This window comes from Hydra viridissima, unplaced genomic scaffold, assembly GCF_058129835.1.
Source record: "Hydra viridissima isolate aposymbiotic clone 2 unplaced genomic scaffold, HvirCarnegie_v1 scaffold_7, whole genome shotgun sequence".
Classification (NCBI taxonomy): domain Eukaryota; kingdom Metazoa; phylum Cnidaria; class Hydrozoa; order Anthoathecata; family Hydridae; genus Hydra; species Hydra viridissima.
The window spans coordinates 5972465-6000227 of NW_028324306.1; the positions used below are offsets into that span (position 1 = coordinate 5972465).

The 27763-nt window shown below is 28.2% G+C and overlaps 3 protein-coding genes and 3 pseudogenes across 4 annotated transcripts; 2 read left to right on the top strand and 4 right to left on the bottom strand.

Annotated features, from left to right (window-relative positions):
* Window positions 1-231: 231 nt before the first annotated feature.
* LOC149885844 (uncharacterized) lies at window positions 232-2019 on the top strand (annotated as a pseudogene).
* Window positions 1425-5685, top strand: LOC145200230 (uncharacterized). 2 transcript variants are annotated; one of them, XM_090092037.1, is made up of 7 exons: window positions 1425-3481; window positions 3604-3856; window positions 3960-4117; window positions 4264-4350; window positions 4654-4898; window positions 5041-5206; window positions 5414-5685. In XM_090092037.1, the coding sequence occupies exons 2-7, from the start codon at window positions 3723-3725 to the stop codon at window positions 5545-5547; spliced, it is 924 nt and encodes a 307-aa protein (XP_089948163.1). In that variant the 5' UTR covers window positions 1425-3481; window positions 3604-3722; the 3' UTR covers window positions 5548-5685. The 2 variants fall into 2 exon arrangements, with proteins under 2 accessions (XP_089948163.1, XP_089948164.1); XM_090092038.1 differs by having other exon boundaries at window positions 3190-3481; window positions 3960-4111.
* Window positions 5686-8734: 3049 nt separating this feature from the next.
* On the bottom strand, window positions 8735-13394 carry LOC149885845 (uncharacterized). Its single transcript, XM_090092044.1, has 8 exons — window positions 12512-13394; window positions 12124-12416; window positions 10827-10903; window positions 10429-10631; window positions 9994-10320; window positions 9731-9897; window positions 9386-9567; window positions 8735-9075 (listed from the first exon to the last, which is right to left on the bottom strand). Exons 1-8 carry the CDS (start codon window positions 13202-13204, stop codon window positions 8768-8770), a joined length of 2250 nt encoding a protein of 749 aa, XP_089948170.1. The 5' UTR covers window positions 13205-13394; the 3' UTR covers window positions 8735-8767.
* A 2923-nt stretch (window positions 13395-16317) lies between these two features.
* LOC149885846 (uncharacterized) lies at window positions 16318-18184 on the bottom strand (annotated as a pseudogene).
* A 1630-nt stretch (window positions 18185-19814) lies between these two features.
* LOC149885847 (uncharacterized) lies at window positions 19815-21256 on the bottom strand (annotated as a pseudogene).
* A 3606-nt stretch (window positions 21257-24862) lies between these two features.
* LOC145189173 (uncharacterized) lies at window positions 24863-26908 on the bottom strand. The gene has a single exon (XM_080065748.2). It carries the CDS (start codon window positions 26891-26893, stop codon window positions 25844-25846), a length of 1050 nt encoding a protein of 349 aa, XP_079921874.2. The 5' UTR covers window positions 26894-26908; the 3' UTR covers window positions 24863-25843.
* Window positions 26909-27763: the final 855 nt, after the last annotated feature.

Below are 27763 nucleotides of genomic sequence, written 5' to 3' on the forward strand. Positions count from 1 at the left end.
ATAATTTGTGTTAAAAGGCTAAAAAATATCTTACTAGAAGAATGGAATAAATTTCTGTCTTCTTATACCGAAAAATTAGTGTCATCGATGAACAGAAGATTTAAAGCCTATGTAGATGCCAAATCCCAGCAAACACAACTAATCGGGACCCGTGTGGTTTTTATCTGGGAAACGGGGTTGGGATGCAGACAGGTTTTCACAGAGGGTTCGACCAGGGTCCCAATTGGTGAAACCGATTTATTATAATAAAAACTTATGTTGTGCATGCGCTAAATTTATAAAAATATTCTACAAAGCGATTAAGGTGTTCTTCGCAAGGCATTACTATTCAAAGTTAAAAGATGACTTCCCTTAGAAGTAAATACAGAAAAATTGCTGCTCCAGTTTCTAAGATTATTGATGATATAAAAACTGATGTAGCCAAAAATTATGGAGAAAATAGCAGTATTCAGTTATCAAGTAACGACTTTACACCATCAGCATCACTTGATATAAACGAAGAAAAAAATTTAGCAAGTAATATTGATTATTGTCAGGCCAGTTTTGATGAATTTTCTCCTTCTTTAAGTGATGAAAGTTCAATTGTTGTTGTTGAAGCATCGACTTCTGGTTCGACAAGTTTTAATGAAACATTTATAAATGTTAATTATGAATCTATGAAAGAGGATTATAGTTTTGCTGGTCTGGAGTTAGATGAATCTTGTGAATGGGTATATCGTTACGTTGATTCCGATGAAGAGAATGAGAATGATACTAGTAAAATTTCTAAAGAGGAAGTAAATGAAATTACTAGTATTCAAGATGACCTTGCTAAATGGGCTACAAATTACAATGTTTCTCAAAGTGCTGTATCAGGAGTTCTTAATATTTTGCAAAAAAATGGTTTAGATGTTCCTAAAGATGCAAGGACACTTTTACATTCAAAAAGAAAGATTGAAACTAGTACAGTAGCAGGAGGAGAGTATTTTTATTTTGGATTAAAGTACTGGTTGTCAATATTGACTAAAGAACCTCAAAAATTGGCTAATATAAGTCAACTAACATTACATGTAAACATCGATGGTATTCCTTTATTTAACAATTCAAAGACTGCTCTCTGGCCTATTTTAGGATGTGTTGTTGAGCTAAATACATTAGTTTTTCCCATTGCACTTTTTTGCAGCAATAAAAAACCTACCTCCATTGAAGAATATTTAAAAGATTTTGTTTTAGAAATCAAGGAACTTGAATCTGCAGAATTTGTTAATTCAGAAACTTCATATAGTTATAAAATAAAATTGGGTGCTGTAATATGTGATACTCCTGCTCGAGCATCTGTAAAATGCATTAAAAGTCACAACAGTTATAATTGTTGTGAACGTTGCACACAGCATGGAGAGTATTATAAAATCATATTGCCAGATATGTTTGCTTTACACAGAACTGATTCTAGTTTTTTTTCAAAGAAGTGATCCTCCCCATCATGTTGGTATTTCACCATTGACAGAGTTGAGTTTTGGGATGATTACTGGTTTTCCATTAGACTACATGCATTTAGTTTGTTTAGGTGTTGTAAGGCGACTTATAAATTTGTGGCTGCATGGACCATTCACCTGTAAGTTATCGCAAACTATAGTTTCTGAAATATATAACAAGTTGATAATGATTCAGCCATACATATCGAGGGAATTTTCTCGTAAACCTCGTGCTTTATCTGAGTTTAAACAGTGGAAAGCAACTGAACTTAGACAATTTCTTCTGTATACAGGTCCTGTTATTTTGAAAACAGTTTTGCCAAAAACTATGTACATACATTTTTTATATTTATCTATAGCAATTCGAATTCTTTTAAGCTCATCACTGATTCAGTATTATACTGACTATGCAGGCCAGTTATTGCAGTATTTTGTTCAAATTTTTTCCGATATTTATGGTAAAGATCAAATCGTTTACAATGTACATTCTCTCATACATTTAGCAGATGATGCCAAACAATTTGGTGTGTTAGTTGTTCATCATTTAAATATGAGAGTTATTTAGGAAGGTTAAAAAAGCTCGTTCGCAGTCCTCATGCACCTTGTGTTCAAATAGTGAAACGAATTTTTGAAATTCAAAGTCAAGATAGCAACAACTTGTTGATATCTGAAGTGTGCAAATTTTCAAAGCCTCACATGAATGGGCCTTTAATTATTTCTTATGCAAGCTGTGTTCAATACAAGCAATGTCAAATGTCAAAATATTTTATATCAATCACTGTTGGTGATAACTGTTTTATTGTAAAAGGTAAGATTGGATTAGTTAGGAACATTTTCCAAGATCATCCTCCAAAGAAATCAACCAGTGGTTACATTATGTTTGAAGGATTTTCTGTTGTTAGATCATTTTTTACGAATCCAATTTCTTCAGATCGCCTATCAATTTAATTTTGTTGAAAAACCCAATGGTTTATATGAAGTTTATGAATTAACTAATATATCAACTAAATGTGTACTGCTTCCATATAAAACTGGTTTCGTTGTACTTCCGCAAATGCATTATTAACAAGTTATAACTTATAGATTTCAAGTTTTTATAACGATGTTGTTTTGATAATTTGTAATAATGAAAGCAAAATAAATTTTTTAGCTTTATTATTTTGAAAAACTTTATAAATCTTTTAAATTAGTAGTTCAAAATATTATATACAAACTAGTTTTTTTGTTTAATGCTAATTAAACTAATAATATTTATTAAAAAGTGAATGTTATGTATACATACATACATTCATACATACATTCATACATACATTCATACATACATTCATCCATACATTCATACATACATACATCCATACATTACATTACATTACGTTATATTGCATTACATTACATTGCATTGCATTGCATTACATATACATATACATACATACATACATACTTACATACATACATACATACATACATACATACATACATACATACATACATACATACATACATACATACATACATACATACATACATACATACATACATTCATACATACATATATACATACATTCATGCATGCATACATACATACATACAACCATATATACATATATACATACACACACACATATATACACACACATTAGTTTTTAAATAGTTTTTTCTTTTTGTTTTATCATAAAGTAAAAATGTTCAAAAAAACAAGATTTTCAAAATAAAATAAATCAAAGATAATGTCAATAAATTCATTTTTTCATAGCAAAATTTTTTGCATAAATATTTATTCTGAAGCATAATGTACGCTGTTGTATGTTATGAGGACACAAATGAAACTGATCATCTGCCAATGAAATGGCTTGTAAAGAGAGTTGATGTTGCAGATATTAAACATCTGATAAAAAATAAAATTCACGTGCAATTTTATTACCCGTGTTATCAAAACGCACTCAAAATATCCAATGCAAAACAAAAGGGTGGTGTGGATCCACAAACAGATTGGATTATATATCATGCTAGAATCCTTAGTACTGCAGGTACAAATATTACAGTATTCAATTTAAATTTAATGCTTTAAGTTTAAAGCCAGCCATGAATACCTTGCATGTAATAAATTTAATGACTTGTTTAAATGAACATGTTTTAATGGCATTCTTAGAAAATGAATTAGAAGCTCGTCAGAAGTCTATTGATGCACAATTTTCATCAAGTATAGATAATGATAAGAGAGGCAAACGAAAGAGAAACAGGTAAGCTTATCTTGTGTTTATACATGTTATGTTAAATTTTATTAAATGCTTTATTTTTATTGTTCATAGACCATACAGGTATGGTGAGAATCTTGGTGATGAAATTGATCATGACTACGACTCTGAATCTTCAGAAAATAACACTCATATAACAATAAATCAGTTGAGTTGTTAAAAACTTCAGTAACATAAATATTTGCATTTAATGAATAAGGATGTTTTTGTTTTTTTAATAATTGTTTAATTTATTGATGTTAAAATTTAGCAAAGGGAAAAAAAAGAAATCCTTACAAAATCAGCTTTGTCCTCCACCTCCACCTTCATCTCCTCCTTTACAAAAAGCAGCAGATTTAATTCAAAGTCTCAACAATAGGCTAACATTAGAAAATAATTGTCTGCAACAGCAACAACCTTTATGTATGAGTAAGCAAAGTGTAACAGATTTATTTTATTTATAATGAGTGAAACAATGTAATTAACTTTCCCAAGAAATGTTTTTAGATGATTAATATTTTATAATATATATTTATACTATTATATATTACAATTGTATTTTATTATATTTTTAGATCAAGAAGAACCTTGTAATTCTAGGTTAGAAAACGTTTTGTTACCTGAAGATGTGGGTAACTTAGCCATGACATCAGGATTTTCAGGTCTTTCTATTCTATGTGCATCAAGTTTTACTACATCTATTATTGCTAATAATATTATCATTATTATGCTTATATGACCAATATAAATTAAAGAATAAAAGGGTATCTGCCGGATCAGGGAAAAGACACAGGATTCATGGGAGAAGCAGAATTAATATCCTGGCAGACACCCTGGATATATAGTTCATAGATTTTGATTTATTTATTATAGATTGACCCTGTTTTATATTGAAAATATTAAATGTAAGGAAATAATTTAGTTATTACTACAATACCTTGCAACATTTTTTTTTATTATTTTAGGTCAGACCACCTCGAATAATGTTGTTATGAAACTTTTAAGTAAAATACTTGCATCATTGGAAGAGGTGAAGCAAACCCAAAAATTACATTCTGCAATGATAACTTCACTGCAAAAACAGCAGAATGTAGCTACTGGAATTACTTTACAACAATTACCTGCTGGTCTTACTTTACCTTTCCATTCATTTGCTGATGTTGATAATGCTGAAGAGTTGCTGAAAGATGATACAATTCAAAAAATTTTGGTACTTCTTTTATCATCTTGTTCTATTTTTACATTTGTAAAAGCAGAAGATATTTGATAATGAAGCATTCTACTGTATTATATACTTATAATCAATCAGAAACTTTATTTTTGTCATTTGATAATATATGGTTGTCTTTTAGACAAGAATTTTGATCGAAAATGGGGGAAGTGATTTGGGTGATTTCGTTAAACGAAATATGAAGTTGCTTTATGACTCAGCTTTAGCTAAACAGTACAATTTAACAGGTGTATCACGTCAGGGCAAACGTGGGTTTAACAAGCTGATACTGTTTCAGTTACTTTTTGGCAGGTAGCTTTATTTATTATTTTTTTTTTTTTTTTGTTGGTCTACTAACTACTAGCAGTTGTGTAAAATTATTAAATATTTTGTTAAATTTTAATTGATTATTGTATTAATTAATAGATTTATTTATATATAACTAATGTAATATAGTATAGTTTTTTTATTACTGTTTACTAATTTAATTTATGTAATTGTCATTATGTTTTTAGTCGCTGCAAAGCAGAACTTTGCAACAAAGGTTTGCACACAAGAGAGCCTCGAGAACGAATTAAAATCGTGGTTTAGTAATGCTCGTGATAGAGGAAAAGGTGGAAGAAAAAAATTACAGCATCAACCAGTTTAATTACGGAGTTTTTTTCAAAACTTTTTTATATGAAAAAGAAACCACTAACCTGTTATTTCATTTTTAAGTAGTTACTATTTATTATAAAAAGTGTTTTTGTAGTTTTATGTATTAAAAGAAAAGACAATCAAAGTTAAACTTTTTTCTTTATATATATATATATATATATATATATATATATATATATATATATATATATATATATATATATATATATATAATACTTTACTTTGAAAAAGGACAGAAATATCTTGCTCTCCTTTTGATAATTATAACTGTTTTCCCGATCGGTCATATTCGTAGGTCTTAGACTTAACAAACATAGTATATAGATTTAATATTAAAAAGTGATAGGGATCAATCTGGGCCCCGATCGGTGTATCCCATTGCGTTGCCCGATTTTTTCCCATCTAGAAACCAATGCCAAAAACCGTTGGGATCCCAATGGGACAACCTAGTGGGACCCAATTGCCATACCAATCGGGTCCCAATGTTTCCCCAATAGGTTGTGTTCGCTGGGATGATGCTCAACAAAATACTAAATATTTTAAGTTTTTCATATTCTTGTTTGTTTTACAAGTTTTGTTTAGTGTAGGAAAACTTTGTGATATCATAAATTCAAAATTTAAATTTTTTCAGTTTTACATATAAATATTTTTATTTAGTTATTTTTACTAAATAATATTTTTGATATCAAATTATTTTTGTTGCATTTAAAATGAATTTTATTAAGCTTTTGTGACTGACTATATATATATATATATATATATATATATATATATATATATATATATATATATATATATATATATATATATATATATATATATAACATTATTTCAACCTAATGCGGACAGTCGTAAAAAAGTTCATCTAAAGCGGACACTATTTAACTTACCCCAAACTCAGTATAACTTGCTAAAAATCTTAAATCTATTCTTTAGTTGTTTTAGTAAAATGTTTACTCCCTAACTAGCTGATTAGTTACAAATATTAAAAAAAAAAATTGATGTCCGTGTAGCGAATTGTTTATACTCCCAGTCTGTTTTACGCAAATTTTGACTTAAGTTAACTTAAAACAGACATTAAATTTTGCGTACAGCGCAAGGCCTTCTTGTAAAAAGAATTTTACGAAGAGAATGCTATTCTGAGCATTCGTCATTTAGTTACGATTTATTTAGCTAGGTCAATTATTTCCTATTAAATTATAATATTTCATGTAATAAACTTTCTCTGCATTCCTTTTCTAAAGATAAATATCCTGTCAAGCTTTTTTTTCTAGCTTTTTTTGTCTTAAAATTTTTGTTGATTACAATATACTTTTCTAAATAGATAAATTTCTATGATACTTTTTAAATTAAAAAGAAAGTTTTTAACTTTTTTAACCCACAAACAAAGGCAAAAAGTGAAATAATAATTACCAAAAAAGAAACAAACACGTAAACTGGTATTTAAAATGTGTGGGGACCTAAAAACTACTTTCTTCCATCTTTATTAAATGCTTATAGCTCCAGAGCCCCCCACGGTCGTTTACAAGCGCTATGTTTAGGCACGCATGCGTTAAAATTTTTAAAAAAGTCTTGAACTTTTAAAATGGCTGCGGCTCTTAACGACATAAAATATTTTATATGACAACCGTTAATTTGTTAACATTTTCTTTGAAATATAATGCTGTACTCTTGTTTTTAACTTATATCAGTATATTAATACATATAATTTCATAATTACATCAATAAAATAGTATTAAAATGGTCTTAGTGCGCTTAAACTTCATCTCTGGTTAGTTACTTTTTAGAGTAAAACACAGATTTGTTTATTTATTTAAATTCGATTTTTTAAAAATCTGACTGTAGGAATTCAAAATTTTTTTTTTTAAACTTCAAATAAATATGTTCCATATTAATGATATTTTTTTGGTTATTGCTTCAGCTTTTTTTTGGCTTAAAAGTATGCTTTTACTGATAGGACTATGTCCTAATATAATAAAGTTTCATTTTTTATTACTTTTAATTTTTCTTATTTATCTTAAAATTGATATTGTATACTTTGTTATCTGACTAATGAGTTATTCCATAATTATCTCCATCTAAATAATAATAATAACAATAATAATAATAATAATAATAATAATAATAATAATATTATATATATATATACACACGCACACACATATAAATATACACACACATATAAAAAAATATATATATATATACATAAATATATATATATTTTTATATATAAATTATGTTAGTGTATTCTACAAATAGAGTCCTCTATGTTATTAAAGAACAGAGCAATAATAAATTAGCAAAAATGCTTATATAATTTTTTTCTTCTGTGAAGAAAAATTTAATAAGAGTTTTTACTAATTTATATATTTATATATATGTGTGTGTGTTTTTCTTCTCTTTTAGATGGAAGTAACATGGTTTATAGTATGTACATTTTGTTGTGTTGATAGATACAAAATCAATTGAGATGTTGATTGATTTTTGATTCATTGACACAAATTTGAAAAAATTCTTTGAAATATGAAAAATAGAGATTATGGTATTTAACTTTCTTGGATTACAATCAATTGGATTTGACAATTGAGGATAAAAATACAGTTAATTTTTTGTTATCAGTAAGTTCTTTGAATTACCTTATACTTTTATGGTGTTAATTAGCAATATACAATGGATATAATTATTTGGAAATTTTTACTATTTTGGATACATAATATTCTCATATTACTCAACTTTTTAGTTTAAGAAATTTTGAATGATTATAAATTTGTTACATTTATTTAAAAACTAAGATAACTACCTTGCTTAAATTATTTGTAGCATATTTACATTTAATCCTATTACTTTATATCCTCTTATTAGTAACTATTTTAACAAAATATAATTTTTTTTTAAGTTGATAAAAACAAGAATAATACCCATAAGAAATAACAGGTGTCATTTCTTAAAAATATAGCTTTCTGCAATGTAAAAAATTCTTTCTTTATATAAAGTTATAAATAAATACCTCTTTTAAATTATTTATATTTTCTTTTTTCAACTTTTTATATTTGCTATATATACATAAAAATAATTCAAATAAAAAAGTTTTCTGAAATAAATAAAACTTTATTTTTTATATAAAGTCAAAAATAAATATCAATTTTAAATTATTTATATTTTCTTTTTTGACTTTTTTATTGACATATAATTTTTAAAATGTAACACAGATATCATTTCCTTTTTCTTTTTTTAATTTTAGGTCTCAGCGCTCTATTTTTAGGATTAGTTTTTAGATGGTGCGATTTAAGGATGCTTTTTAATCGCATTGTTGGTGAAGGAATAGATTGATATATTATCTTTAATTTGTTGAACTCATGATGAATTGATTCACCTCCTTGTTCACCATAGAATCCAAAGCCAGCACCCCATTTTTGTAAGAATGGTATCGCATGATCTTCCATCATGTGCAACTTAGGTGGCACTGAACCCTGAGGCCATTTGGCATGATAAAATTGCATTAAATCATCAACATATGTTTCTGTATACAAAAACACAGTTATCAAATGCTTAAGCAGAAGAAAAAAAATTACATTATATTATGTCTTTACTCTTATTATATAATTTATTGTTTAGGTTTTTGCAATTTAGTTTATAGTTGTCAACTATACCATAAAATTTAAAATATAGCTATTAATTATTACATAATTAGATTTTTACGTTTATGTGAGAAAAATTTAATGCAATACAATAAAACAAGCAATAAAGAGGCACTACAATGTAAAACAAATACAAAATAATTATTTAAAATAGTAACTATTTTATTTACAAAACTATTACATAAAACATACCTAGTTGTGTTAATTCAATTATTGTCATAGTACTTTTTGAAGAAAATATGCTATAACAATTGGAAAGCTTATTGAAAAGTTGTTTATACTTGCTACTGATTTCAACTGATTTTTCATGAACAGTTGTTCCAGACAATCCATTGTTATAAACAAGAACCGGAACAGAATTACAAAGATTTTTTCTGAAAATACACAAATGATACATTACTTGGTACTTTCAGCTTATAATTATCACTATTATTTTATCATCAGCACTATCACCGTCATCATCATTATTATTATAATAATTGTTAAATATATATTATATATAAAAATATAAAATATTATATGTAAAACATATTGCACATATTTACTTTTAGCATTTTATGTACATAGTTTCCTATAAAACTTTTCCCATGATATGCTTGTCGCTGTACCTTGAGTTTTTGCAAAATCAACTCAATCTGTTGAATGCATGGTCCCTCACTTTTCTTAAAAATCAGTTCGTTTTCCAAACCATTACACTCTCTAACCTAAAAAAACATGTTTTTTATCCGCATGTCAAAAATAACATAAAACAATCTTATTTTCACAAAGTTATATTTATTAAATTTTATAACAATTTTTACTTTTTCCATTTTTGTTTCGTTTAGCAAATTGAGTTGAGGGATGTTAAGTGACTGAATATTTTCTACACAATCTTCATTATTCAATATGGCTATAGCTACAGTATCATTAACCAGCTGGATTTGGTCATCTAGTTTATCAATGCACCTTTTTAGATTCAAAATTTTTTGTTGTTTTAAAATATAGTCTTGATACGGTTGAGATAAAAGACAATTTTTATTTTTTAATGATGCTGCCATCATAATGTCCACTTCATGGGCTTCTTCCTCAAACATGTTAAAAAACTTGAGATAAACACCAAGAGCAATATGCAGACTTGGTAAAGACACCTAATTATGCAGAGAACAAAATAAATTTATTATTTAAATATAGTCAATGTGATTCTATGGGAAATAACTATGGATTAAATATTAACAAAATGTAAAACAAAAACTAACCTGGTTTAAAGGTATTCTCAGGATAGGCTCTGCTATAACATTATTATAAAACTTGGCCTTTTTCTTAATGCCACCATCTTTCATAAATCTTTCAAAATCAGCTTGCAGATTTTCCAAGGTACGAGATTCTATGCCTGTTCTTTCTTTTTTGCAAACCTTCATTTCATTTGTGGTTGCGTAACAGAATAAACAACAATGTTTACCTAAAAAACTACCAACTATTAAATACTAATCCTATTTTGGTGAGGTGAATGAACAAAGCAGGATTTAGTGGTCAGACATTATCAGCCTCCTGGGCAGTTCTAAAGACCTACCCAACTTAAGTTTATTTCGTCTCGAAATCCTATCCTGAAATACATTATTAAAAAAATTAAGATAAAAGTAATGAAACTGCTCACCTGAGGCTCCGGAAATTCCATACAGTGAACAAAGGAATTCATAATCTCCAAAGATAAATACTCTGATACTATTATCCCTATAAGTATGTACAAAAACATTAAATATATATATATATATATATATATATATATATATATATATATATATATATATATATATATATATAACATGTAAATTTTACAGTATATATATATATATATATATCGTATCATATCATATATATATACATCATAATTTATTAACATACTTATATTTCATTATTTGTAGCGCTTCTATTTGTTTTTCAAATCTTGCCATGGCTACTTTAATATTAGCTCTGAGGTCTTTTCATTCAAATATGTTAAAAACAATAGTATTTTCAGAACTATTTGGATTTATGGTATTAACTATCTGGTAGGTCATCTTGAAACTTCCACCACCATAATCTCCTCCAATTTTGATGTGAATTTCTTTATTTTGAATAAAATTATGATTCACAAGATCATTGCAACTAGAAAAAAAAATTATAATGGACTGAAAAGTTAAGTAATACTGAAAAACTATAAGTTATATATATATATATATATATATATATATATATATATATATATATATATATATATATATATATATATATATATATATATATATATAATATGATTATTTATTATCTTTCTGTAATTCTAAAATATCTTACTTCTCTAACTCTTCTAGATGTCTAAATATATGTTTGGGGAAATCAGAAATATAACCCCAAGGAACTTCCTTAATTTCTAACTTATCTTTCTCATCTTTTTCGAAAAAGAAAGGAGCATTTTCAACAATAACTTCATTGCCTGACCAATTTTCAGCAACTACTCTTTGTGACGCATTTGATGCAGTGCATATATTATAAGTCTTAAGCCACCTGTAAAAACAATATATATATATATATATATATATATATATATATATATATATATATATATATATATATATATATATTATATATATATATATATATATATATTTATATATATATATATATAAATTAGTAGAAAATCACTTATCAAACTTTTTTCACACTGTGTATCATCAATTAGACTTATCTATTAAGACACTTCAGAAATGAATTCTGATGTGTCTTAATAGATAAGTCTTATTACACTGTGTTTCATCTATTGTCTTAATAGATGAAACACAGTGTAAAAAAAGTTTGAATTTTTTTTTTTTTTCAACAACTTGTTGCACCATCAGTAAGTTCATCAGAAAGCTACTTTCCTGATGAACCTTCTGATGGTGAAACAAGTTGTTCAAGGAAAATATATATATATTTACCTAGACATAATTTTAAGTTTTTCCCATGGTACTCCCATATCAGTTTTCATTGCAACCATCACACTTGCACTTATTTCAGAGTGGTTTAGTCCTGCATTATCTAGTATGGAGTGCCTTGTGTCTTGTGATAATGAATTTAGCAATTTACTTGTTTGATTTGCAACTGCATCGTTTAAATTGCCTGCTAAAGTCTCAAAATGCTTTGCAATATTTGTATTACGCAATCTTAATGTTGATTGTGCTGCCTGAGCACTATTGACATAAGCTTTTGGTGCATGAGTAAAAATCATTGGCTGAAAAGTAGAAATAAAACACGAAAATATTTATTTATAAAAAATAAATTTTCAAATGTTTATCTTTATAAAGACATATCTTTATAAAGACTTACTCGAGGTCCTCCACTTTTAAATTCAATTGTTTTTTGTCCACTTTTTGCCATTTTTTGCTTAATAATATGAAGGGCTGCTTCTTCTAGCTCTTGGGGAATATCACTGTCTTTATTTATTTCAAAGATATCATTTATACTTTTTTTTGAATTACTTGATGAAGTCAGTAATGATGTTGATAACAGTAATTCGTTATGACATAAGCTTTTATGAGTTTTGAATATTTCATACTCTTTTAATGCATTAAATTTTTGCTTGCATAAATTACATACAAGAGTTAACATCTGAAGAAGAGAATTAGTTTTTTTACTGGTCACCATATCATCAATATAAATTTTTTTATTGCACTTTGGGCAGAAAGTCTCATCAATATATTTATTTTTCATTTCTTCCACAAGACATAAAAAACAAAATAAATGTTCACAGCTTTTTAATGTAACAGGCATTTGTGGTATTTTATTACATTTACAACATAAACAGAGCTTTAAAAAAGGATTCAATTCATTTTGTAGTTCTGATATATCAATACCTATGTTTAAATTATGTATAGGTAATATATTTTCTTTTATTGAGTTAAACATTGCAATTGTCCGACATTTTTTGTATTTACAAGATATATTTTTTTTTTTTATGAGTTTAGATTTTTTTAAAAGTGAACGTGTGAAAACTGTACCATGCCGCACATTTTCAGCCATCTGACATGAGGCACAGTTTATGCTATGTGGTTGCCAGTTAGTATACAGAGATAAAGAAGTTGTTGTTCTTCTTTTGTTTGCATTATTAATAGTGCAATAACACTTGTGGCAAATATTTTTTGGATGAATGTTCTCTATTTCTTCGAATTTAACAAGAAACACTTGCTCTATTATAGTTTTAAGATTATTAGTCGAACTATATTGTTTTTTTCCAATCCATTTTGCACAAGTCCTGCACAAGTAATTTAAATTTTCGTAGTGCAGTTCCATCTAAAGATAAAACAGTAATGAATCAATGAGAGAAAACTAATTAATAATTATTATATAAACAAATTTAATGTGGGCTAAACTTTAAGAATATGTTTAAAATTTTTAAGAGAACTATCGTAAACAATATTATGTATTGTATTTATTTTATAAAATTAAACTATATTTGAACTAAATCTTGAATTAAATTATAGTTTATATAATAAATAAAATATGGTACATCACATGCATAACACACACACACACACACACACACACACACACAAACACCAACACACACATATATTAATACATACAATATGCATATAATGCTTTATGCATATGCATTACATATAAATGATACATCATTCGTATATTATACATGCACATCATTTACGTACATATATAAGTGCCTAGTTCGTTTGCGATATTTTTTTGTTTAGTTATATTTTAATAACATCTAAATATAGAAAAACTAAACTAAGATTCTTAGTATAAATTCTTGATTCTGACATAATGACATTTTGAGAGAGTTAGGTGCTTCTTAGTCTAAAAAGCACCCAACTCTCTCAAAACGTCATGCACTCGAGTGCATGACGTTTTGAGAGAGTTCTTAGTAGTTAACTCTGTTAAAATGTTATTAGATGAGTATCTAGAATTTACACCTAAAAAAAGTTGAAGCAACAACCAGAAAAATATCATAATTACAGAGAAGATATATCTAAAATTAAAAAAAAAAATTACGGAAATCCTACAGTCAGAAGTTGAGAAATTGGATTTCAAATAAATAAACAAAATCACTAATTAGCATCAATTAAGCCTGAATGAAAATATAAATTTATGTAAAAATAAGACTTTCTTTTCCATTTTTTATTGGTTTTATGATACAATTAAGATATAAATTTATTGAATTAGGTCAAAAGTATGGTAAAATCAATCAGTTCTACAAATAACATAGTAAGCAATGGTTGCTATCTAAAATATAGTTCGTAGCGAAGAACCGCAACCATTTTAAAAGCTCAAAATTTTTTTTCTAATAACTGGCGCATGCGTGCCTAAACATAGCGCTTTTTCCTAATATATAAACGACCGTGCCCCTCCCATTCTTCCCCCCCCCCTTCCCCCTAAAGTATGTTAGTCTAAGCTTCGGTCATCCTCTTAAATTGCCTGGGTATTGAATTAGGGTGTGAGGTATTAATAAAGGTTAGTATAATTAATTTGGTTATTCCAAAAACCGGTAAAGTTAATGATTTCTTTTCCCAATCAAGTTACTTTAATGTTGTATTACTACTGAGTGTAACAATAGATGACCATTATTTGTGATGTGCAATAATTGCCTCATTGGTTAAGGTAGTAGTATGGTCAAAAATATCAAAAATTTTCATTTCATTCATGCTGAAAATGATAGAACTATTTATTTTCCAATATAATTTATATAAAGCCTTCTATTTTTCATTTAAAAAAAAAGTAATATGAAGTATTGCTCCTTTGCAACAGCATACCAACAAGGTAAACATGTATTGATTCTTATTACATTTTGAACTGCCTTAAGCAAGTATTTTTTATTGTATATTTTAGAAAATACTAAGTAATATTTGACTTCTTTTTTGCCTTAAAAATTACAAAACCAGCTATAATTCTTAAAGTTTTTAGAGTTTTATTTATTTCAATCTCCCAATTGATATAGCTATTTAATTTAAAAAGTTGAGTTTTGTCATCATAACTTTTTCTTTTAAAAAGCCTTTTTTTTTATTAAAAGTTTTTCTATTTTTTTAAACAAGGACATCAACTTCTGTATGGTACTTAAGAAATTAAATAAAACTCATGAAAAACTTAGTTTGCTACTGCTAATACATTGAAGAGTGATTAAAAATCTTTAGAAATAAAATGAGAGCAGGTTTGATATTTTAATTTGTTTTTTTTTTCAATGTTAATTGTATTAAGTTTCTGATTTCTCAGAATGGCATTTTTTAGCACACTGCGATAAATAACTTGAGAACTACTTGTTATGATGCTTTAAAATTTTGCACAGTTATAATAACATATATGATGAACTCACTCAAGCAGTATATTTTTTTAACATTATTTTTTTTGCAGAGTTATGGGCTCCAAAAGGGGGCTGTTTTAGGGTAAATTTTTACCCATTAGTTGTATATACTGTATCTCCTTGGTGCTTTAAGCTATCTTTATAACTTTGCCTCCATGAGTTCTTTGATATATTATAACAGTAAAAGTTTGAGTTTTACAGCATTTATCATTGTCTCAATATTTATCGCAGCGCTTTTTGACTTTATTAGGTTTCGGGACCCAAAAAATGGGTCAAAATTTTAATTTAATTTGTTTTATTTTTTTTAATGTGTTGTGCAGTTTTTTAACATTATCTGAAAAAATCAACATTTTTTGGTTAAAATAAACGATTTTAGAATTTTGACCATACTCCCACCTTAAGAAGCAAAAAGTTTGTTATTTAAACTACATTTTTTCCGATATGCTAGAAAAATATATTGGGTGCCGATTTTTTCTTACTACCATAGTTTAGATTTTTTTTTTATTAACTTTTTCTTTCTCATAAATTCAGATGAGTAGACGTTTTTCACCATTTGAAGCGACAACACTTAATATTATTATTGATTGAAGACTTTAAATTTTTTGAAAATTTTTTGTAAAGGTAATTTTTTTAGGAAAAATAATCAAGATCCCAACCATGAAAAGTTTTTTCGAGCTCTCTATCTCAACCCGTTTTTAAAAGTTCGTATCCCGACGCTGCCTAATACTTTAAACTGCGAGTATTTATTTAAAAGTCTCCAAATATTGCCGAGCTAAAAGAAATTATTTTTCAGGAAAGTTAAATCATAAACAAAGTCGATTTACAGCCTGGCTGGCTCACCACCACTCCTGGCATTAAATAATGTTAACCTGGTACAAATGCAGTTCCTTAACAAAACAAATGAGTGAAGATCCCACATCATGGACTTGTCGTTTACTAATTTATCTATTGTTTCTATAGTAAACTTTCTTAGAAGGATAATGTCCTTTTCCACTGGTAAGTTTGCTGTTTTTTTAAGTTTTTTATTTCTTCTATTACTAAGATTATAACTGGCATCACCAAAGACATTTTCTTTTTCCAGATTATAGCTAAATGAAATTTGAAATAACTTCTGCAACACTATCATCATCATTAGCTAAAACATTTCCTACTAGCTTTTCCGCTGCATTTAAAATAAGATAACATAATGCTTGTTTTAGTCCAGATTTTTGTTGATCATTGTTTTCAGATGATGTATAAATACTAATTGCTTTTGTTAGGTTGGTAAAGTTCTTACGGAGAAACATATAAGTTGAATTGTTAAATAATGCTTGAATATCTAACCATATAAAATGTTTGTAGAGGTGACCGAATCTCCTCATATCAGCCCTAACAGACCTTCAAACTTCTCTTCGCTTATATTTTTTTCTTTTTATTTTATCTAGAGACGAGAACCAATCATTAAAATTGTCGGATCACTTTTTATGAGTAGTCCAATGTCATCATCTCTTAATTTGCGAATGATAAAAGATTCATCACTATAACTTTCTAGTGATGCAGAATCCATGGTGTTTAATGGTATACACAAAGCTGAAGCACAAGAATCTTTTGTGTATCTCATCTCATGTCTTCTAAAAAATGATCTTGCATAAAACCCAAAATATCAAGTGCACATTACTGGATCTTTTTCTATTTGAGAGTATCTGTCTCTTAGGTAATTTGGATTTTTTTTAGATAACTGTTTTCTAATATATTGCAGATTGCTATTTTTTCTTAGTTGTTGAAATATTCTTTTTTTTTTTTTTCTGTTTTATTTTTGTTGTTGATTTTTTCTAATGCCTTTTCATCTTTATGTTTCTTTAAGATGTGGCGATTCAATTTTGTATGCAGCTCACCACAAAATGGGTAAATTCTGGTAGATTATTTTCTGCTTTTTTTTTTTCTACAAAGTTTGATAGAAATAAATTAGAATAGTCTCAAATAATTCTCTGTAATTTTTAATGTTCTTTTTTATTAAATGTTCTTATTTTGTTCATATTTCTTTTTAAATAAAATGTCAAAGTAATGCCTGCAAAATTATTTCAGTATTGATTGAACTTCCTTGACTTTCTTTTATTTCTGAAAAAGGGTAAAAATTAGTTTGACCTCTACTAAATGTGAGTTTTGTAATGTGCTACAAGCACTCAAGTCAATTTCTTCCAAGTCTAAATTTAAAAAATATTTACAAAAAACGTTTGTTTTTTTTTAAAAATCTGTTCGTTCATCTTTTTATATATGCTAGTACTTACCATCAACAATAATCTTGTCTGATGAGATTTGTTCTGATGAATTATCTTCATTTTAAATTATCAACAGGAATTTTTTTTATTAAAAAAAAATCATCTTTAATATAAGTTTATTACCTGTATTCAACGTTATTGTGCATAAAGTCATATAAATAACTCCCAGCATTAGTTTGTTTGTATACTTTTTTTTTTTTATCATTTCACACTTTAGGAACAAATCTCCCCTGTACTGAACTATTGAACAATATAAAATCTCCTTTTTGATTGTTTTTACATGCAAACACTCCATATCCTACGTAAACCAAAAAGTAATATTTATAATATTTTTAAATACTTTTTATATTACCTCTCCAAACTTAAAGTTATCTCCTGACCTTTTGTTTTGTTGATAAATTTCTTGTATATGTAATCAGGATCTGTCATCATTGATATATTAATTTTTGCTATTTCAGTTGGAGGAAGACGCTGCTACAATGGTAATAGTAAAAAATCTTTTTTTTTTCTCCTGGTAATGCATTAAAAAATATCTTATGGGTAAAAAACAATCTAAGGAATAATAATAGTAAATGGAGTTACGTACTGATTTCGGGTTTTTTTCAACAGTTATTGTTGTGACATGAGGTTCTGTCAATGAACAAGAGTCTTTGTGCTGAAAAATGAAACTGTAAAGTACTAGCTATTAAAAGTACTAAGTATTAGCCCTCAAACATAATATACCGTAAGAAATAGGAGATAAGGTTATAAGTTGTATGCTAAAAGTTGCTAACACTTACCGAGTCAGGAATATTTTCAATAATGACTTCTGGTTCGTTCTAAGGAGATATTTGTATTCTATCATTTTGTTAAGCCAAATGATGAGTCGTAAAATAAAAGAAAATTTTAAAAAGTGTGACTTACATTTACATTTTCTACATCCAATCTTTTACTACTTATTAAATTCCATTCTCTGAGTAACTAAAAAATTAAAATGAATATTTTTTTGAAAATGATAGTAAACAAATTCTTGGTAATTTAAAAAAACAAAACACTTTTTTTACATCTGCCAGTGGTAATCTTTCTTCTGGTAAGGTTTTCCAACCTAATTTTATGAGGTGAATGAGTTGACAAATCTCTTTCTCATTTTCAGAATAGAGATTTCTTAATATGCCGACATTTGGTCTAACATCGTTTTTAATTGCATCAAGAAGGAAAACATCGTTTAATAAAGGCAAAATATTTTCCCAAGGTGAGCTAAGGTTTGATAAAATTTCAAAACTCGAAATAGCCATAACATAAATATCTTTCGATACTGAAAGAAAACATAGCTTATTGTTAAACCCTCTAATTTTGTTCCGTTTACAGTTGTTGCGTTACTTGTTGCTATATTTTTTATTGTTGTCATATCTCCAAAGTCTGAAATTTTTACTCTAAGATTTTCTAAAGTGTCACTCACGAGCATGTTATTTGGTTTGATATCGCGATGTATGATATTTTTTTGGAGATAATCTATTCCTTCGGTTCCTTGAGTTATATAGTCAACCCTTTCACTTAAGGTGGTCCACCCCAATTCAAATGAATTTCTTTAATATTGACTTTATATTTTTCAATTTAGTCTATTTATGTTGTTTTTTACTAAAAAAGAGTATAAAAAAAAAAAATCTTACAATTTGCCTCATTTATTCCACATTTTCCCTGTTTTGGTGTGTTTTTTAAAAAAAAGATTTCTCAGGAAGTAAATGACCCTTTTTAATGCCCTTTGGTATTTCAGCTACTAACATGTTTACTCAGGTAATCTAGCAGTTTTATCTATTTAACTGGAATATTTCAAAAGTTATAGGTATTGCCATAATGGTTCCTTGTTTTATCGTGAAGGTCTCACTGTTTGATGACAAAAACATAAACTTAAAAAAAAGCAAAAATAAATATTCTGCTACCAGTCCTCTTCCAATATTTTTTAAACAAACTGGGAAAATTTCAAAGAAAAAGAATAAGCCAATCAGGAGATATCTTTTTTTAACTTTATTTGATTCGCTAAAAAGCTAATGTGGAGAAAATCACAAAACATAAATAAAATCTTATTTAAAAAGCTCCAGATTCATAAAATGATACAGGTTCTTCTTCTGCTTCTTTATCTAAGAACCCTTTTTTAATTCCTCTTAATTTTTGCCTTCTAACTTTGCATTTATTGGTGGATTTATAATTTCCTTTTGATATACGTAATGCAACATGTAATTTAGAAGCATCAATCATAAACCTCCCAGTGTTAACACCTAAAATTTTAAACACTTCTAAAACTCCTTGAAAACCATCATTAAACGAAATAATAGCTGAATTTAAAGATAGTTCTAAAGACCTTTTACTAACATATATATCTTTTGGGCATCTTTTCCATATAACACTATTCAAGCTTTCATTATTATTCTGTGTTTGACCATGAAGACACTTTTTTAGTAAATCTTGATTAGATAGATCTTTAAATATAGGAATTAAAACTTTGTGAATAGCTAATGGAAGGCTCAATTTCTTTTGATATTTAGATAAGTTAGTTTATCAGACTGCCACAAGCACCAGCTTGTTTTTGTCCTTGGGCAAAATTGATGGCGGACGTTTTCATCCTCAATGTCAGAGTTATGAAAAAGCACAGCCCAAAAAAGCACAGATTGTCAACATTTTGTCGTATGGCCATGCCATAATAGTTTTGAAACAAATTTATTGCTTTGTCTGTGAGGTTACCTTTGCCACTTAGACTAATTTGACCAAGTTTAATATCAATAAGTTTTTTCCCTTTTTGACTTTGGCGCAAGTTACGAAGACGAGTTCCCATTCGTTTTTGAACGTGACCAACACATTCTAGTTTCTCAATACTTATATTGCCATAGGGTTTTGAGGAAACAACATCAGTAAATGAAGAGGTATCACCATCCCCAATATATGAAGTGTACCTTAAATTATTCTTCATTATCGATCGAGAAAATAATATCACCGCCCCACATGATTCCATTGCTCCAGATGATTTTTCATGATTAGCATCACATAAATGATTTAAACTCCAATGAAGATATCCAGGATTAAGGGTTTTTGTTTTCCAGTACAAACAACCTCTGCATTTTTTTGAAAGAACAATGGCATCTAAGCACTTTCCATTCTCTTTTGAAATTATGGTTACAATACCATTTAGTGATTGATGTCCACGCTTTTGCCAGGTACCATCAACAGATACCTGACAATTTATAGGTTCATTATGATCAACACAAAGATTCATTCTGGTCTGGAATGCAGCTCTAGTAGTGCTTTGAATAGCAACAGTCTCATATGCTTTGTATAATTTGTTAGTCAAATAGTTAAAGTTTTTTGGCGTCATAGGAGGTGGCATATTCATCAATGCTGCAAAAGTACGCAAAGATTCATAACCTTTGCCAAGTTCTCTAAAAGCTACAATGGCATTAAAATTTACAGCTGCAACAGGTTTTCCTGGAGAGGTTAAGATTTTTTTATAACTTTGAAGAGATGTATCATATTTTGATATATATTCACATGTATCATATGATAACAGTAACTCGTATGAGAACCCATTTTTGTTTTGTAAATTGTTTTTTAGTAACAGCTTTCCATCATTTGAACAACACTCTTTACATATACAATTATTAAACATTGTTTTTAAAACTTTAAAGTTTATTATAATATTGTAATTATCCTCATCAAGCTCATTTTCTACATCGTTAAAGTCAACATTTTGTTGCAACTTTTTTTCACTTGCACTTCCTTTTTTGTTTTCAAAACTATGTATGCTTTGATTCCTAACATGTTGGTTACCTCGAAATACTCTTTTTTTAACATATTTAATAGATCTTGGCATTTTTATGAAGAACTTACAATTTTTATTTCTATTTAAAATTAAACTTTAAATGTCTGTACTGCTGTTGTCACTTTATATATCACTTTACAGTAAATGCACATCGCAATAGGCTTTTAAAATATAGCCAAAGTTATCAAAAACTCATGTAAGACTAAACAGTTTTATTTTTGTTATGTATTTATTGATTCTTGAGATGCTAATTTTATAATACTCTTTGAAAAATGGTTGCTATGGGCGTTGTTAGGTAAATAAAATATATCTATCCTATTAAAGAGATCAATTAAACCTACTAATATACTAATTCAACTAAAAAAAGTGCTCTAATTATGTTCTACAATAACTGAAATTTAAAAAAATCACTTAAAAAAAAAAACTCAAAAAAATGTAAAAAGTACGTTTTGAATTGGGGTGGACCACCTTAATTTGAAATAATCATTGTCGTTTAGAATATTCATTAAATCTTTTAACGAATGTACAATTACATCATTAAGTTGAACACAGCAAATCTCAAAACAAAGAGCTGTAAGGCGTAAACTAAACCCATAGAATTGAACAATATTTTTATGCTGGAGTTGTTTCAATTGATCAGAAACCGTCCAAAAATGTTTTTTTGAAAATTGCATCTTAAAAACTTTAACTGCTAAAATTTTCTTCTGTACAACTGACTTGTACACTTTAGCTGAACTGCCTTCGCCAATTAATCAGAGAAGTTTAGAGGCAGTTCAGACAACTCAAAATCTTTCACTTTTTTTTCTAATTCACTGATTTTAAAAGTAAACGAGCTCATTTTGATTTCCTTAAAGAAAGGAGAAAGCATTTAAGAGGAATATTACATCTTTGAGTTAAGTATTTACAGTTAAAGAAATAATTAAAAAATTTTACGGTGTTAGTTTTAGAAAATCTTTTTTATATTTTTAATTATACATAGGTTTATTTACATTGTGTTGTTTTGAATTCCATTTATAGAAATGGTGTTAAAATTTTTCAAAATTTTTTTTTTTTTTTTCTTTTTTTATTTAGTACTTAGATGGTCGAAGTTTCTCCCTCTCAGTTAAGCGCAATGTCTAAAGAGAACAGCATGTAAGAAGAAAGGAACCTTGACGTGGTTTGCATGCTTAGCTAAAGTTGATTTAATATAAATTGACCATATTAAATCTCTGTAAACGCGAACTGCACTGCATTGTACTAACATGTGATAACAAGTTTAATACTGAAAAAATCCTTACTTTATAATACCTTTCTATTAGGAAAGGGAAAAAAAAAACCGTTTGTTTTTATTGAATCGTAACAGATAGATTCGAAACCGTAAAAACAGATTTTTCAAGTCTTCGTTCATGAAATTGATTCAGTGAATTCGCGGTCATTCGAAGCCTAATTTTAAAAGAATTTACTTTTGAATAACTGAAAATCGGATATTTGCTTTAGTTTGTTAAGAAAAATTAACAAGAAGGAAAGTTGCTTCGAATAAGCGGAAAAATTAAACAAGTTCCGGTTCGAATAAGAGAGAGTTTACTGTATATGTGATCGGCTAGGATAAAGGGTGACAAAAGTGCGGGTTGGAGTTAGGAGTGCCAAAATGTTCTCTGTAGTCATTGGCATTAATGTATAAAAATTTAACCGATATTCCTTCAAATTTCGAAATATTAAATTTACAAGAAATGCTATTCGAGCACACATTTTTTGCAAAAACAGCTTTGAAAATTTAAGATAATATAATCAGTCGTAGTTTCAAACACAATAATTAGTGATAAATAAAAGATTGTGCTAAACATTACTCAGAGTTCATATAAAGCAAAAGCATCAAGAACGAATATGGCTAAAATTTGGTCTCAACTTGAATTTTTCTGATTTTCTCGTTGTTTAATAACTGCACTTAAGGTACCTTTTCTCCAAGTCGGCCACAGTTATTTTGGTTTATTTTACGCTGTATTACAAATAATATTTAGAATGTTCAGTTATAAAGATAAAAATATTAACAATCTATTGTTTTATTTCGTAAAAGATTTGATCCGCTACTCGACCGAGACTTTATTTTCTTCTCTTTTTTAGTATTTTTTATTATTCTAATCAAATAAGCATAAAAACTCGTTTTACTTACAAGAGCGGCATTTTTTTAAAAAAAAACAACAGACAAACAGTAAATATATTCTGTACATATATATTTGATTCATATGTATATCTATTTTAAAAAATTTGCTGCCGACTACGAGTTAACTAATATGCCGAAGTTTATTATAAGGTGCTGGCTACTAGTTCAGTCGTGCTGTCTGTCTTAAGGCCTACAGCTAAGTTACGAAAATTAAGCCCCGAACAGATGGCAAAGTTCTGAAAGTTTATTTCATTAGCATTTTGTAACAAAACCTTACAATAATTTTAAAAATAAAGTTTTATCACATAAAAGGCCTGAATAGTTTATTAATGAAAGATATGAGTTCATGCTCTTCCAATATGTTTGTCATATGGAAAGAACATACACGAAATGATGGAGAACAAAATTTCGAAAAAGGAACCTTTAAACGCGGTACTATTAGGGGCTGTTCATATGGATTAAATCACCCCGCCTAACCGGGATAGAAAAACAACCGGGATCCCGGCTGTCTTAATAAACTCTTATAATTCTAACATCGCGTTCATATGTAAAATCATTCACCCCGCCTAGGCGAGATCTCGCCTATGGACTACCGAGATCCCGGTAAGTCGGGGTGAAAATTTTGCATATGAGCACAAACTGAAAATCACCCCGGCAAGACTGGACAGTTTTGTTAAGAAATTTAATTAGCATTTAACTGTTTTTAAGTTTAAATCGTTCAACCACGTATAGAAGCAAAAATATCTAATAATTGTGTAAGTGCTTCTTGTTTTAAAGATATCGAATAAATAATGGCGACTGTTGCAATAAAACAAGTTAAAAAGCGAGTTTTCAAATGGAATAATGAAATGGTAGAAAATTTGATTGATGCTATTTCTAATTACAAATCACAAATGAGTTACCGCGGTATAGATTTTGATGGCGACAAGCTGTTAATGTATAAACATTTAAGAGATGATATGGCTAAATTGTATTGTAACAGTGATGAAACATGGATGTTTGGTCCTGTCGAGTTTACCACAAAAGGTGATATGGACGATAACGAATATAAAAAACTTTATCAAAAAGAGACTGAATGAATTGCAAAAGGAAGGTCTAGAATTGTTGAAAAAGTCAAAGATGTACGACAGAACTTTTCAAAAGCTGTCACTTTAGGAACGAAAAGTGGAAGTGGAAAAGTTGTATACGAATTTTATGATAAGTTGATTGAAATTTGGGGTTTTTCAGCAAATATAAAACCTTTGTCTTTTGGGGTAAAGAGTAGTGAAGTCGATAAAGAAAAAATAAACATTTATAATGAAGAAACTGAATATAATGTTATTAATGAAGAATCTCTTGACCACTTATCAACGCCACCACAAGAATGTTTTTCTGAAACAATTACATCTACACCAAGTTGTAAAAGAACGACAAATGTCGTTCCTAAACTAATTGATAACAAGAGAAAACATTTAGAAAAAAATTTATCTGCAAGTCAACGTGACAAACTATTATTCGCTGAAGCAAAAGAAGACGCTAAATTTAAGATTGATTTGGCTGAAAGTTTACGTTTATCAAGCGAAAGCTTTGCTAAATCACTAGAACAAGTAAGCAATTCCATGGTTAATGTGGGGAATAGCATGTGTCGTTCGATTGAAATGTTAGCGATGGCAATGCAACCTATTCAACCACAATATTTGACGCAACACCAACCTATTCCAACTTATTACAATTTTAACGCACCTACATATTCTCAAAATTTTCAAGATCCTCATCCAACTCCTGAGAAAAACCAAAAGTAGCAAAACTGTTTTATACTCCCTTTTTATTACATTTTTATTACATGCTGTGACTATAAAGAGCATATGTTGCTATATGATAGAATAATGTTAAAAGATAGTTGTTAGTTTTTTCTAATATGAAACACATCCATAACTTTGTTTTATTAATGTTGTTTAGTAAAGGTTTATAGTATTTTACATACTTATTTAGTAAAATACTAATCAAGATTTTGAAGGGGTATATAAAACTAAATATAATAACAAAACTATATATTTTAAACAATAAACAAAACTATATATTTTAATTATGCAGAAAATCAATGCAAAATTCTAAAAAGTGCAGAAGTCTGTGGTTTTACCATTATAAGTGATTTTATGATTTAAGCATATTATTGTTATTAATTTGGCAAACATTCTGAAATGTAAGATGTAAGCAATGTTCTTGTGAACTCTCCTTCTGCTGTATTGTTTGAATAAACTGGGTTTCGTTGATTAATATAAGTTTCTTCATTATACTTAATTAGCTGAACTTGGTTATTTACACTGTCAGAATCAACTAATGTTTTGTGTTTCTCACAAAAATTATGTAATACAAATGTAGCATAATCAATTATTGGTACAAGTTCCAATTTAAAATCTATTTTTCTGGTAAGAATTGCCCAACGAGCTTTTAATCTCCCAAATGCACATTCGATAGGGTTTTGAGCTGATCGAAGCATGCTATTAAATACTACTTGCTCGTTACTGCTACAGGTTTGATACTCTTTTATACAAAACGGAGTTAAGGGGTAGGCTGGATCACCAATGATATATGTTCCAATTTTTTCGTATCCATGCAATACTGATTGAAATGTACCAGGTAAGAAACCATCGCGAAGTTTTTTGTTTATGGATGAGTTGGAAAATACTTTGCTATCGTGAACACTTCCAGGCCAAACGCATTCTACATCCATAAACATTCCTTTATAATCACATACTGCTTGAACATTCATGGAATAATATTGTTTATAACAAAAATAATCTTGACAGTTTTCAACAGGACATACAATTGGCACATGCGTACCGTCTATACAACCAAAAGCTTGAATCATGCCAAACTTGGATTCAAACTCAGCCACCTTTTGTCTCATTTCGATTTCATTTTTCGGTAGAGATATATAGATTGGCCCTAGGTGATAAACAATTTTTTCGCACACTTGTGTAATAATTGAAGAGACTGTATTTACTGCTATCCCAAAGCAGTTGGCTGTCATTATTAAAGAGCCAGTATCCTTAAGATAGTATAGAGTAATTGCAAGCTTTTTTTCTGTGCTCAAAGCTCTATAATTAGGGGATTTTGGATTAGGTGCTATGAAGAGTTTAAGCTGTTCAGCCAAGTTCATAAATGCACTTTTTAACAATCTAAAATTTTTAAACCAGTAACATTCAGGAGAAATACCAGGTATCATGTTTTTCCACCATTTATCAGACCGTCCAATTTTGTACCAACAGCTACGGGGTTTTTTACTATTTCTTCTCAACATTTTATCTTTAAGCTTTTTAAGGCGAAAGTTTTTTTTTCTTAAGAGATTATTAATGATAAGTTTAATGTGATGCTCGTTTTGTAAAATACGTAGTAATATTATACTTTTTATGTGCATCAAATAAGATTGGAAAGCTATTATATTAGTTGTAGCAATAAGAAATATTTTTTTTTTAACTTCCATTTTTAATTTAATAATTTGCGCGATTATGAAAACAAATGTCACGTGATTAAAAACGTCCCGCTTGGGCGAGATGTTTTTTTCCATATGAACACAGCTGAAATTCATCCCGCCTAACCGGGGTACCCCGGTTAGGCGGGATGAATTTTATCCATATGAACAGCTCCTTACAGGCATGAGCGTAAATTGCTCCATGTGTACAACAAAAAGATCAGAGATGAAATAAGCCTAAGAGTTTTCTGGCAATAAAGAGTTAAGGAAGAAATTCCCTCTAATTTTAAAATCAATTTTTAGAAAGGAAAAAATTTGTCAGATCAATAGCATATATTAAAAAAATAAGAAAAAAGTACAAAAAAAAAAAAAAAAGGTAACATGTTGCTATGGAAACCATAAAAAATTACCAAAAAACAGTAAAAACAGGTTTCACGCCGGCCAATATTGTGGGCAGGGAGCAAAATAACCCAAGTTGAAATTTTTGTATGGTGTTTATATAGAGTAGAAGAGTGTTTTAAGTTGAACAGAATTTTTTTTTTACAAATATAAAATTAGGTATTTTGAAGTCAAAGTCCAATATTCAATAATAAGGTACTAAAACAGCATAAACAGCAGGTGAAA